Below are 14,400 nucleotides of genomic sequence, written 5' to 3'. Positions count from 1 at the left end.
GAACACAATACTCTTTTATAGTTTCTCCAAATTTATTTTTAGCCAGACGTAAAATATGTACAAAATAAAAATTGAGATTTGAGAGAAATATGATAATAGCTCCACTACAGTAATTATATAGTCTGAAGCTACTAAATTTTATTGCTGTTTTTGTATATATGTGTGTATGTATATATGTATATATTTATGCTTAAACTGTAAATGCTTATAGTCCACTATTTTTGGATATATGTAAGGCTATACTCTTGACCAAAGATCGCGCAATTTATTTGTACTTGAAGATTTCAATCGAGGTTCGATGAGGATAGATCTCTTGTATTGTTCCTAGATAGGTGTTTAAAATGATGTGAAAGTGTGAATTATTACCATCAATGGTAATGAAAAATTACTAAACGCACACACACACACACATTCAACCTAAAAGCTTACATCTTCTGTCATTACGACACTGTCTGCTATGAAATTAAGAATTTTTTCGTCCGGACTGATTTTTTGATAGCTTGGACTTTGAAACTTCATCATACCCATAATGCTCTCGCCCATCAACCTAAACTTCTCCCAATGAATCGTTCCATCAGCCTTGAAGTCTTTGTTTGCTTCGGATAAAGAGACGAGGTCTTGGTTGTGAATTCCACTATAAAATTAAATTATCAGCATTAATTAACTGCATTATTTATGGTTTGAGGTACACGAATATAATACACTTACAGATAAGGTATCCCAGGAGTCTCGGATGCCTTGAGTGCCATTCGATAAGAGCTGAAGGACCTAAATGTAAAATATGTTAATAGAGATATTAATTATTACTATTTTTTCTTTTACTTTACCTATCTGTACTCATGAGTTTCTCCAAGCTTTGGTATTGTTTGAATATCTTTTTTGATGATATTGATTCTCGTGTTAACCGAAGACGAAGGACAGCAGCATTATTGATTCCGGCCAAAATAGCCATCAAAGAATTGTAGTTATTATGATTACGTAGCTCCTAATTATCACCAAAAACAAATACATTAGGATATGTTATAAAGAGTTGGCATCAAAACACTTTCTATTTATCGAAGAATAGCAATACATTACCACGGCTATAGACATAAATTTTTCTAATACTGCCGCTCGTTTATTGAGTTTCGGTTGTGCCACAATACTTGTAGCAACCCAGGCAGATATAAAATTAAAATGTGATATTGATGCTACAACGGCACTTGGAGCAATTTGCTGCTGTGGCGATGCTAATAAGGTCTTTTTTCGTGTTGATTTATCGTACGTCCATCGTTCGTATTTTGTCTTGACCTGATCGTCAGATGATACAGATGTAGGTCGTCGAGATTGGGATGAAGTCCATATACTTCGTACAAATTCTCTAGCCTGTGGGTTGGTTGGTAGTCAGCGTATCGTATCCACCACAAACACATACGTACACGCATACATATATATATATACATATATATGTACACATATATATATATGTGTATGTATATATATTTTCTGTATGTCTGTGTAGTTGAAATATGTCTTGCCTTTATCTTTCCAAATACTTCGGACTCAATCCACGTTAATTGCTCTGCTACATTTTTATCGGTCATGTCTAGAAATACTTTTAAATTATATGCTGCCTGATCTTTTTCTGATCGACCAGCACCTGATGGATATACGGCACCAAATGCACTGGTAATACTGGCTGCCGAGGAAATTAATGTTTGTGCTCCAAAGGAGGCCCAGCTAGTAGATGCCGAAATTCCATTATAAGTTTCGAGGTTAATTAACCCCCCTGAGAATTCTGGTCGACATGGTTCCCCAACCTTTTGTGAAGGGTCAACAGACAGGCGACGGTGGGTCATTGAAAAATCGTCAGTAATATCGGGAGTTCTTTCTTGTGGGGATATTGGCGTTGTGTATTCGTTAGTTGTGATATCTAAATCATCTGGAGGTGTCTGTTGTTTAGGGGTCATGGGCTTTAGGGATGCCAAGGAAGCAAGGAACTGGATAGAAGATGAAATTGATGACTCTCGGGATCTTCCAAAAAGACTACTAAAAGATCCTGCACTGGACGTTCTTTTAAGAGGCGCGGATGATTGAGGAATCTTTGGGGTGGAGGGGGTGGAATGTACTGGAGAGGGGGAAGAAATAGAAGTTGCATCAATTGGACAGTGTTGAATGGTTGCATTGGATCTGTTTTGTTCGCTGTCCATAAAATTTGATAGCTTGAAAGAGCCGGATACATATCCACTATCCTTTTTTTTGTTTTTCTCGTGTTGCTTTGGCGTTGAAGGAGCGTCAGAAAAATCATCTGTGTCGGTATCAGAGTCCATGAGACCCCATTGAGCGTCTGGATCGTCTAAAGGGGGTTCACGTATTACCAATGGAGCAAGGTCATCGCAAATAGGCCGCATGCTTTCGTGCTGTGATATATCCTCAATAAACGCAATTAAGGCTTTTCGTGTCTGTGGACTGTGAAAGTCTCCCCAGTAGTGTGACAACCAAAGTAAGAAGATTGAATGAATTCTACAGAAAAAAAAACCGGTATCAGTCTTGATCTCCTTAACTTTTCGCAATTTATCCTGTTGCTATCGACCTTTCTTGTAGAAGTGTTGGGGATGAACCTTCCGCGATATCGCCTTGGAATCTACACACACATATATATATATATATCAGAGCATATTGCTGTGATTAGCATGTGGTTATTAGGTAACTGGGCTGGGTGTACCTTTCGATTAGCATCTTTACAAGCTCTCCTGGCTTCATGAATTTACGAAAGAAAGTGATAAAAACAGGGACAATATTCTCATCTGCAAGGGTTGTAGTCAGTACTAGTAGTTCATGCATATCGCTATGTCTATATGTGTATTTATGCTTGCAGCACTCCGGCAAAGAAAAAATCCTTACCGCCGCGGCATGGTTCCGATGCGATGAGTCGATCGACAATGTCTTCTGCCGTTAGACCGGTGCTACAGGAGTCGCTGTAGCTGTGTGAAAAATACACGGTCAATTAGCGGCTTGTTTAGTTCCTGTTGTTGAGACTAGTCTTTTACTGTGTCTAGCGCTCTTACCTACTATCCTTAGATCCGCGACGACTACTTAGAATTATTGGGTGAGGAGCACTTCCACGCCTTTGAGTATGTAGATCGCGGTTGATGTGATGGTTAGATGACGATGTGGATGGAAGACTATTTTTACGATGTTTTTGCTGAATATTACATGGCTTCGACGATTGTGGTGGTGGCGGTGGCGGAGGTAGTAATGGTAGTAATGGTAGTAGTGGTGGTAATGTTGGTGAAGGTGATGTCAGTTCAACTTCGTCTGGTGTATCAAAAGGTTCGTCTTCGATGGCTGTCAGACTTTGTTCTGTCAGGCTTGCAATGGTCTGAGTGTTTGATCTCCGAAAAGAGGCGTTCTTTCCTCTTGGAAGGTCGCTTTGTGCTGTTGGCGCGTACACAAAACCAGTTGGGGCTCGTGTTCCGGCAGAGATGGGTGCCTGAACCCGATCAGCAATTGGAGGGCCGTCAGAATGTAACTCATAATTGGCGTAACTGGTGTCTGGCTGACTGGCAGTTGTGGTGATAGGTGGTTTTATTGTGTTCTGAAAAGTGGACAGGATATTATTGTGATCGATCTTGATGCGGATACTGGATTCACTAGCCATGCGCCGTTCTCGTAAAGTCGGGGGCTGGGCGGGAGTGGGAGTTGGTGGGGCTGGCGCAGTGATCTGATAGAGTAGTGTGGCATAAACGTCTTTCATACGAGCGATTCCTTGGTCTGAACATGCGTCGACCTCAAAAAGCTGTACTCCAAAAAGACTTGCGAGTTTGCAGCCCAACTGAAGATCTACCTGGCGTAGACCGCTGAGATCAGCTTTTAAGCCGATCAGACACGCTGGGATATTTCGAGACACATAAGTGTCTCATCAGATAGAAGAGAACCGTGAGACAAGCGAGGCAATAGGATTAATGTCTTGATTGAACTCACTAAGTAAATCTGGTAGACAGTCCATCGAATCTCGGTTGGTTATGTCGTAGCATATCAGGCCACCGTGGACGGTTGTTAAACTCTAAAGTAATTAAAAAGGGAGGATTGGGAGAAGAGAGGTGGAGTTCAGATTTACGTTGGCTCTTTGTGTCCGCCCCTTTGATGAAATGCGGTCTTTTACTGCTTTGTTACCTCTGGAAATTCGGGGGGGTCTTCCGTTGCATCAATCAGGGAGTCGTCTATTTCCATTATGTCGACCAGATACCTAACTCGATCCATAGTCATCGTTGACTGGTGGCGCTGCCAAGCCGACCTAGGTTTATCTATCTGTGTAGGGGCTCCAGATGATATCGGGGATCCTGGAGCCACATTTGGATTTTGTTGTTTTTTATTAGAGTCCTGTAAGCCAAGTTCTATCAACGTTGATTTCCCAACGTTGCACGCGCCTGCAACAACAATAACAAGTGTTTTATCATGGGTCTTTAAAGAAGTCAGTTTTTGCGTTTGCCCTTCTATTGTTCTTTTGTTACTTTAAACGTCGTCGGTATATCGGGAGGAGGATGTACTGGCTTTGGTGGCACGGGCTTTTTCTTGCTGAAAGATTTTTGGGCCGATTTGTTGTTATTCTCTGATTGTGTGAATGCGGCTAACTTTCGCGTGAGCCACATAGCCTTTGGGACTAGGTTATGGATAGAGAGAAAGAGAACTGGGCAAAGTAAAGTAAAACAAAATAAAATAAAGATAAAAAGAAGGATAATATTAAACGGGAAAGAAGACGGAAGAAGAGAGGAACCCAAAAAAAGACCGGGAGAGGAAATAAAGAGTGACAGTAATACAAGTGTGTGTGTGTGTGTGTGTGTCGATTATTTAGGGGGAGTGCTGTTGTTGACAACTGACGCTCAAAAGAAGGAACTCATTCTCACATCTTTTCCTCTTTCCATCGCTCTATTTTCCCCTTCCCCTTATTTATTATACCATAATTACTCTCCATATTTGTCCAAGGCCAGTAAAACGCATACTTCTCCTACTTCCATTAATTCATGGGCTCTCTCATTTTTTTATATGTGTACACTCTCTCTTTTAAAATGACCACACATTTGGTGTTTCTATTATAGATATACATGTTTGTATGTGTTTTTTTGTATCTCCTTTATCAATGAATATATAAAACAATGTACCAGTAACATACGCCATTTTAAAACGAACTGCTTGACCATTAAGGAGAATAGATAGAGACACATAGGCATATAGAAAGAGCCTCGAACATTTCCCCTCATAAAGAACTTCTTTTTGGCTTATTATTATTTTTTGAATAATATAGATAGATAGATATATATATATTCTCTTTCTTTCTTTCTCTTTCTTTCTTTAAGCAATGTTCGCCAAATAGTCTTTCACCTCGTTCAGAGACAATTTTCTGAATAATGGAATCTCCTTTCTCTCTCCACCATACAAACCAACTGTACTGGTTCCAATGATGCCAATCTCCAAGCTGTTTTCGGTCATTTGCCCCTCAAATCCTTCTTTAAGCTACACACGCATAAAACATGTCAAGATCTCATTGAGATTAACACGAGCATAACCAGCAATGTAAACATGTCTTACCGTCAAAATTGCAGTGTGAACAGCATCTTCCAATTCCATTTCCTCGTTATATCTTTTTTATGCAGAATCAAATGAACAAACATATATATATATATACAAATAAAATATTAAGTATAAAATATAAAAGAAGTTTAGGGGGTAAGTTTCCATGGTATGGGATAATTGACAACAAGGCACAAATACATCACATCACATACCTCTTTTCCAAAAAAGTCTTTGCGTTAATCATGTTCTTGCCAATTGCACTGGCCTTCCATGCCCAGTATGATCCAGTGGGATCCACTTGATAAAGAGAAGGACCATTGACTTCATCGTAGCCAGCAATTAAAACTGACACACCAAAAGGACGCACACCACTAAACACACAGATACCCATAGACAATCTGATAAGATATTTGATCCAAAACAGGTACAATGTGTCTTACCCGCTTTGTGTGTATTCCTGCACAACACTAGCAACCTCTTGTACCAGAATACGGACTGGGGGTTCTTCCATGTATACACGCTTGTACTGCTGTGCTGCCTTACGTGCCTTACTGACCAGAACACGGAAATCAGGACCCATTCCTGAGTAGATCATGCCAATGTTGGCACAGATCGTGGCAACCTTTTCAAGGGACGAATCATCAACAAGACTGGATGCCGATTTCTTCTCGGTGGCGATGACGATGCCATTAGTAGCTATTTAAGTTATAGTAGCAGCTATTGTGAGCGGATTCTCATTCATGCACAATTCTCGTGAAGGTAACAAATATAATTGGAAAAACAGTGCCCTAAATTTAGGCGTCTCCCTTGTGTAGAAAGCTTCTAAGGTTTTAGGACTCAAATGAAAAAAGGTATGTACCTTTAATTCCAACGCTGGTTACTCCCGAACTAACAGCATTTAAAGCATATTCAATTTGGACAAGCTTTCCAGAGGGTGAGAAAGTTGTGAGTGAGAAACTATATCTATCGGCCATGGTAAGGTCTGTAAAGTCAAGTGTAAGGACTCTTTGGCGTCGAGGTATGAAAAGAAATGGCGGTTACTGTACACGAATCATGTACGCGTCGTCCAACGGATTATCTGATGACGTGTTAGAACCTATATCGGACATTAAACACAGTAGGTAACCTGAAGTTTATGCAGCAGAGCGCCATTGTCATTGTACACGCAAAGTTGGATATCATTGTTGTTCCTGTTATTGATTAGTTTTATAAGAGACCGCATACATGCTCAAGATTAGCTTTAAATTTTTGGATACTTATAAGCTATTTGATATGCCTACGGATGATCAATTGATACAAGCAACATTTCCTCGTATAATAAATATTTTAGGTTAAAAATATCAGAAAATTGACAATTTAGCTCTAGTCACTCGTTATTTAACTATATCTTTGTACCTTATATTCCACTCTAAATTCATTTACAGAGTATTCTTTCTAATACGATATGCATACGCACTCTATAATTTTCATAAGATAAAATAAATAAGTATTATATAAAAGTATTTATCGCAAAAAAAAAAGAACTTTTAATTATATTTACTGTCGATCGGCCGTGAATGCATCGGAAGGTACGTTGACAAGCAACAACAAATTGATATATGCATTTTGGTCTTTGAATCAGGTACAAAATTGATTACATGACAATAACTAGAGTATATATTTTCACACTTTTTTTTAAACACTTGACCATACAGCGCTTATATGATGTTGTATATGGTAAGCTTCTTTTCCTATAAGCTATATTAGGTCTTGGTAATTTTACATCCAATATTTACTTTGAGATTTACTATCCATGAGTTATTTAGTAGTAACGATATATATTATTGATATATACAGTATCGTAACTCATTTTATTTTTTTTGGAAATAAAAAATGGAATCCTCCAATGAAATGTCTTTATTTTTACTCCGAAATTTCTAAATATGGTAGTAGCGAGTTGATTAAACTGAAAGTCGAGTTGAGAATACTATTGATTCTGCTGGAACTTTCTAGTATTATCACCTAGCGAGTTGAAATTACTGGTTTGTCCACAGTTTGATTAACTTTTAATATAGAAATTTTCTTTTTCTTTCAAAAACCTATTTTACTATGTCGCCCTTTGCTTACTAACATCACTGCTTTTAAAAGACGCTTTGTTAACGAGCTTGATGCAGAAGAACGAGAGCGTTTACTCGAGCAGAAAGAAGCTGAGATTTCCAGCAAAATTCAAGTACAAACAAAACAGACAATAGATTTTATGCAAAAAAAAGGCCCACCAATATTAATAATACATATTTATAGTCTACTAGTATGACTGCAACCTCTGGAGAGGTTTTCAAGAAAGCTCATAGGGTCGACCATCAAAAAGTATTATGCTGGTTGAAAATTCAACAGTTGAGTCGCCCAGTTCAGCCAATTTGCATATGTTTGTTAGCTCAAATGCCTTTATTTCTCTTCAGAGTAGCTCGTCAATCAATGTGTCTGAGTTTGAGCTCGCACTTAAGGCTTTTCCAATGAAAGTACATGCTAGCACTGCAGCAATTTACAGAATGCCCTTAGAACATTAGAAAATATGTATCAACTCAATAGAATAATAATCTATATTGTATTGATTGTATTCATTTTTTTTAATGATGCTTAAATTGAAGGACTTTTGCAAAAAAAAAAAACGACACATATATTCGGTTGATTTTAGTATCCATACACTGTTGGGCCTACGGAATTTGTTATTCTTCTTTAAATAATTTGTTTTCAAGCTAACCTATATGAAAAGTGCTTCAGTAGAAACTGATGTTAAAGCATATATTGGATTAAGAACAGAAAATAACAAAGAAAGTTATCGAGGTTTCTTTGGGTATAGAAGCTGTCAATCAATACGAGAAAGTCTTCATGTTCTTGCATTAATTTCATTCCGAGCGTCGAGAAGTTGGATGTCCATATCCCAAGAAGACTAAAGAAGTGATTAAATCGATCAAGATGTATGAGCATGACCTTGTTTAGGACCAAGTGCAAAAAAATGTGGATAAGGCAGCCCATTGCGTGATTCGGGATTCTTATAAGTCTGGCGAACTTATCAGAATTCTGAAGAGCCTTTGGACTTCTGACAGTGAATCAAGCTTGCGCGAGATGTTCTCTATCTCTTCCCGTCACCATATGTTACTTCGAGATCAAGATTTAAGAAATCTCAACTTTGCGGATTGCTTTTGTACGATCATTCCAAAGAAACAGCACAAAGGAATGTAACAGGCTCTTGTTTTGGTCTTTAGTCTTGACAAGAGAAAGACTCTGAAGGAAGGAGAGGTCAAATTTGCATGTGCCATGCGCCATGAGAATGTATTCAGATGTCCTTTTGGTGCTTTTGCCTTTTTCATGTTTAGTTTGCTTCAAGTAGGTTGCCCAACTAAAAAAGTGGGACATCTTAGAATAAATACTAACTTTCTTGATAAAAATAACAGATCAGTGGTGATTTCTTGAACGAAGACAGATGGCATAACTGGAAAGTATTGCGTGGACGCACCAGCACTGAGAAGAGTTTAACTGGCGCTTCTCAATGGAAAACGGCAAAAAAGGCACTTGCAGATGAAGAAATATACAACACACAAGTAACACACGGTGGCCGTCATGCTGGGTCAATGGAAGCTGAGGGCTTAGATATGTCCTTTGATTTGATCAAGCAAGAAGGAGAATGGAAGGATCGACTTGGTCACTTGGAGACCCATTACTTGGGTAAATTCCCATATCCTTCTGCAAGAAGTATGGCCGACTTTTTGGGAAAGTCTTTTTCATTAGCAAGAAATGGTGTGTCACCACCACTTGAATTGCAAAAGATGATTTTTCCATGGATCGAAGACTATTTCGGTGTTGGGAATGCAGGGTGAGTAGTTGTCTATGAGAAGGAGATGAATGAAGTTGATGAAAACAAAGATGAAGATGAAAACGAGGATGAAGATAAAAATATCACAAGTCTGGAGATAGACGAAGAAGCCAATTCCGTAGAATTCACGGAGGAAGATGGAAGAAAGCCGTCGAAAGAAAAGAAAAGAAAGGAAAAGCAAAGAGCAATTTAAAGTAGTATCAATATAGCAAAGAGAGGCTTTTTACGAATTTTGATCAGATGTAGACGAATTGTTTTACAAGATGCAGCCGTCTATTTGTACTTGAACAAGGAGAACAGACGTGTCAACACAAGATGTTTTACATTCTTAAGTAACAGCTTCAGAATGTTTCAAGAGGATATTGTAGCTGCTATTACCAGTCCTTCCGTTGATAGACTGGAAGAGTACAAAAACCTTGTGCCTAAGATTGTTGATACGAACAAAGCGGTAGCCAGCAGAGTGACAGAAGCGAATCATCGAATCATACGCTTACAGCAACAACAAGACAGCCGATTTGAAAAAAATGAAAACTCTTTCAACAATTACATTGAGCAGAATAACCAACAGAATTTCCTTCCGATGAATTTGACACAGCAACTGGCTAAGGATGTAAGAATCCTTGGGATGCAGCAACAGTGCTTAAATTTACAAATACAATTACTCATAGCTACTAACAATGCTTCACAAAACACAAATACCAATACCAGCTTGCCTCAACCGCCAACCTTTCCAGTTATTTCCACAGTTCATTCAATGTCAACCTTCCCTTTCCGTTACTCTACTCCCTTTACTCCTTTTCCTACTCATCAAACAATTGCTATAAGTGCCGCCCACCTTCACTCAATTTAAATAGACGCCCCATTGTTTTGCTGAAACCCGAACCCAAAAAAAAGGCTATATGGGTTAGCTACAAGCCTAGAAATTAAAAATAGTTTTTTTTTAAAAGCTGTTATATATACACTACTATGTATCTATTACTTATTATTTTTATCTGTTACCATCCTTCAACACACTATATATTCACATTATTCTTTATCAGCTACAATAAATTCTAATATAAATAAATATATATATATATGCATATACAGTCAAAGCTCGATTTAGTAATACTTTTGGGAGAAGCCAAATTGTATTACTATTACTAAATCAAATGGATTTTCAGCTATTATTCGGGCCCGATGCTTTTCCTCTCAGGCACGACGTTTCTATAGAGTACTAAAAATATTCTAAACACCGATTTTAATTGTGTACCGGACTCCTGAAAAGTGACTATGGTCCGGCCTTTAATGGTAACAGAGTACCTGAAAGCAGAAAAAAGTTGTGTCCTGAAGAAATTAGTGAAAGACCCGTTATAAAACCTTCTTTTCTTTTATATACTCATCTTGTAAGAATTAGACATCTTTTACATAATATAATGTTTTTATCAGAAGAAACAAGAGTACTACTTCTATCATTACAAATTAGTATTTGTAAAAACGATGTTAACAATCGCTCAATAGAAATCACTTCAACATGAATACTATCAATAAAGAATCAATTTTTATCGACGGAAATGAATATTATCCCGTTCAGCAAGACTTTCCCACTACACCAGTCAATGGCTATGCCAACATGACTGTGGCTATTTCTAAGATGCAGGAGTATGCACTTGCTAACAACTTCACTCTTGCAACTAAAGACCGTAAACCAACCCGGGTTTACTTAAAGTGCGCCAGGGGTGGTCACTATAGAAACACCCATAAACTTGAAGACTGCGATCGCGTAAAAATCCGCCCTAGTTCGAAAACCGGATGTCCTTACATGATAAAGCTATCTTACAAGAAAGGAAACAAAGGATATCTTCCCTTGAAAGCTTCTAGTGAAATGGAGAGTTATCACAATCATCCTCTTGATGACAAATGCTTGGAATCGACTCTGAAAGGCAGATTGTCGAGAGTTACTGCCGAAGACGCCAAGCAGATATCTAAACTTGTTGAGACAAAGGCCAAGACTCGTGAGATCCAAAGGGCTATCACAGACGAAAAAGACGATGGTCATAAGCTGTACGTTAGCGATATCAACAATATCAAGGCTGCCTTTGCTCGAGTTTCTGCCCCTGTTGCCCAGAATGCGGGTACTGGACTTGTTAAGATGATGGAAGCAAAAGGTTACCAGGTGCATTATGATGTAAACGGGGACAATTCGCTGGAGAGGGTATTTTTTACCAATCAGAAGATGATGGAGAGAGCTCGTCGCTTCTCAGAAGTTATGGTGGTAGATGCTACATATTCTACCAATAACTTGTCAATGCCGCTGATTTGCGTGGAAGGTATTCACAACCTTGGAGAAGAAACTCTCAAATCGTTTCCCATTACCTTTGCCTGGGTCTCTAACAAGCAGCAAGGCACATATCTTTGGTTCCTCCAGCAACTCAAGGCACTTGTTTTTGAAGACAAGGCTCTTAGCACAGTTTTTGTGACAGACAAGTGTGCTGCACTTATGAACGCTCTTGATGTTGTGTTTCCAAACAACAGCAAGCTGCTTTGTTACTGGCACATGCTGAATAGTGTGGAAAAGGCTTTTTCGGGAAAAGTTGGCTCAGTACAAAAAAAGGAAGAGCTGACGGGATATATATCCAATATGATCCATAGCAAAAGTAAGAAGGAGTTTGACTGGGCGCTGAATAAGTTCAACGCTGTATCTGCTGGTTCCGAAGTAGAAAATGGCAATGTGAAAACGCCAGTCTCGGCATATTTTCATGACAGGTGGATTACATGCCAAGAGAAGTGGGCAGGTTATCTTACTCAGAAGATAATGCATTTTGGATGCACAACATCTCAAAGAGTGGAAAGTGCCCATCAAGCCTTAAAGAGAGGTATATCTGCAATAGCTTCTTTGGATCTCGCCTTTGAAAATATTTCAAGATATATCGAGAGGCTTGAGAGAGACTTCCGGAATGTGGAGATCAGGGAATCTACCACGGTTGACCCTCTTGTTGGACGAAACAAGCTTTTGTCTAGACTGCTCATGAAGGTCTCAAAGCGAGCTTTACTGGTAATAGACCAAGAGGTTCGACTGAAATGTGAAAGCAGTATTGTTTGTGAATGCATGAACAAGCTCCAGTATGGTCTACCTTGTCGCCATTCTTTGCCTGCTGGAAGGGATATCTATATTTCTGATATCCCTGAAAGGTGGGTTATTGATCCTCGTAATGTAAAGCCAAGGGACAACACTTGTCGGGAAAACTTCCAGCTTGAGGAAAGACCAGAGGTGTGGATGGAGGAAGTAATTAAACTCGAGTCACTGTTTCGGTCCTGTGAGGGCAGCCAGCAAGTGGCTAACCTCCTGAATAAGATCAAGAAGGTCACTTCTGAATTCGAAGGCAAAACTGGGCACCCTTCGATTAACTTTCAAGCCCTAGAAAAAATCAAGTACCCTGGCAGACGGAAGGGTAGTGCACGTCCAAAGTACCTCCCCAAAGACTTTGGTCGGGCAAACTGGAGAAAGATCAGTGTTTCGTCTGGTCATGTAAGATAAAAAAAAATAACATAACAAAGTATTAATATGTATCTTGAAGTACTAGGCTGGCCTTAAGGCAATGGTTAGACTGAGAGCTAAAATGAGGGAGGGAAAGCCTGCAGCTACACAAAAAACAAAAAACAAAAAACAAAACAAAAACAAACAAGAGCCTCTCGACCCAGGTAAGATGTGTTCTTATTTTACAATGTAATTGAATCTATGAGAAAGGATTCCCATTTTATACTTTCATGTTTTTTTAGTCGATGCTACCAAAAACAAAATAAAACAAATAAAGCAAGAGCCTCTTGACCCTGGTAAGATGTGTTTTTATTTTACTTTAATTGAATTTATGTGGAGGGATGTCGTCTTACACGAATATGCTTTTTAGTCGATGCCACCAAAAATAAAACAACAAAAATAAAACAAGAGCCTCTCGACCCAGGTAATATGCTTTCTTATTTTACAGTGTAATTGAATCCATAAAGAGAACTATCGTCTTATACTTATATACTTTTTAGTCGATGCCCCCCAAAAAAATGGGTTCAAAAGACCCGCCACCGCCCTAGAAGATTACCAGTATGATAATCGCACCTCTGTTGGCAAGAGGGTCAAATTCCAGCCCGGTTTTCCTGTCTCTCATGAGATAGTCGATGATGTCAAGGGTGGGTTTAGCCTTACTGCTGACGGGTGGTGTGGTTTTCGGGTCCTTGCCCACTTGATTTACAAAGATCAAAATAAGTTTTCACTTGTAAAAAGGGATATGCTAGCCGCCCTGCCGAAATACAAAATATTGTACACAAATACCTTCGGCACTGACACAAGCCAACTAGAAAAAATCATTCAACATGGCTCTCAACTCGATTATAGCAACACCAGCAACACCAACACCAACACCAACTTCATCCCAGTATGTTCAGATGCCAATATGTGGTTTAACACACCCGACTGTGCTCAACTAGCTGCGGACACATATACACGACCAGTTTGCGTCTACTCAGACAACCCCAACTCCCCCTCAACAACTTTTCTCCCATTCGCCCTTCCCAACAACAAAACCAAACAACGACAATCTCTGATTTTTAATCATGTTAACAGTAATCACTGGACAACAGTTGACCTTTCCCATAATATCTCTAGAAAATGGCCAACCGTTCCTGAATTATTTTTTTTAGGTTGTGCCAGAAATAAGATTGATGATAACTTTGATACTTACTGGAATAAGTTCAAAGAATTTAACAAGCATGATCGCCAAAATGCCATGCTCTCTCTCCATTCTGATCTAGATCAACCAATTGATCTTACTCCAAAATAATTTCTTTTCGATATTCTTTTCTATTTTATTACTCTTTTAATTATACTTTATTACTTATATTTTATTAGCTAGATCTTTTCTTATTTATTTACTCGTTTACTTTTATATTTTATTAGCTAGACAATTTTTTTAAATCTTTATAAATCTTATCAATTTGTTTCTTTGCATCAACATAAGCTATCT

At 38.7% G+C, this 14,400-nt stretch overlaps 3 protein-coding genes across 3 annotated transcripts; 1 reads left to right on the top strand and 2 right to left on the bottom strand.

Moving 5' to 3' along the window:
• Positions 1-12: 12 nt before the first annotated feature.
• On the bottom strand, positions 13-4,954 carry PHYBLDRAFT_75530 (hypothetical protein; the record flags this gene model as incomplete). Its single annotated transcript, XM_018443067.1, has 14 exons — positions 13-324; positions 430-634; positions 709-768; positions 828-985; positions 1,078-1,365; positions 1,536-2,502; positions 2,573-2,623; positions 2,705-2,807; positions 2,884-2,963; positions 3,048-3,870; positions 3,964-4,045; positions 4,156-4,443; positions 4,494-4,669; positions 4,939-4,954. The coding sequence occupies 14 exons, from the start codon at positions 4,952-4,954 to the stop codon at positions 238-240; spliced, it is 3,384 nt and encodes a 1,127-aa protein (XP_018297542.1). The 3' UTR covers positions 13-237.
• Positions 4,955-5,092: 138 nt separating this feature from the next.
• Positions 5,093-6,556, bottom strand: PHYBLDRAFT_176667 (hypothetical protein). Its single transcript, XM_018437811.1, has 5 exons — positions 6,413-6,556; positions 5,994-6,249; positions 5,766-5,924; positions 5,569-5,620; positions 5,093-5,493 (listed from the first exon to the last, which is right to left on the bottom strand). Exons 1-5 carry the CDS (start codon positions 6,525-6,527, stop codon positions 5,332-5,334), a joined length of 744 nt encoding a protein of 247 aa, XP_018297541.1. The 5' UTR covers positions 6,528-6,556; the 3' UTR covers positions 5,093-5,331.
• Positions 6,557-12,026: 5,470 nt separating this feature from the next.
• PHYBLDRAFT_58548 (hypothetical protein) lies at positions 12,027-14,217 on the top strand (the record flags this gene model as incomplete). Its single annotated transcript, XM_018440349.1, has 4 exons — positions 12,027-12,914; positions 12,970-13,087; positions 13,166-13,219; positions 13,424-14,217. 4 exons carry the CDS (start codon positions 12,027-12,029, stop codon positions 14,215-14,217), a joined length of 1,854 nt encoding a protein of 617 aa, XP_018297540.1.
• Between the last annotated feature and the right edge of the window lie 183 nt (positions 14,218-14,400).

Source organism: Phycomyces blakesleeanus, assembly GCF_001638985.1.
Source record: "Phycomyces blakesleeanus NRRL 1555(-) unplaced genomic scaffold PHYBLscaffold_2, whole genome shotgun sequence".
Lineage (NCBI taxonomy): Eukaryota > Fungi > Mucoromycota > Mucoromycetes > Mucorales > Phycomycetaceae > Phycomyces > Phycomyces blakesleeanus.
The sequence above is the reverse complement of the archived record's forward strand: the minus strand, read 5'-3'. Positions and strand labels throughout refer to the sequence as shown.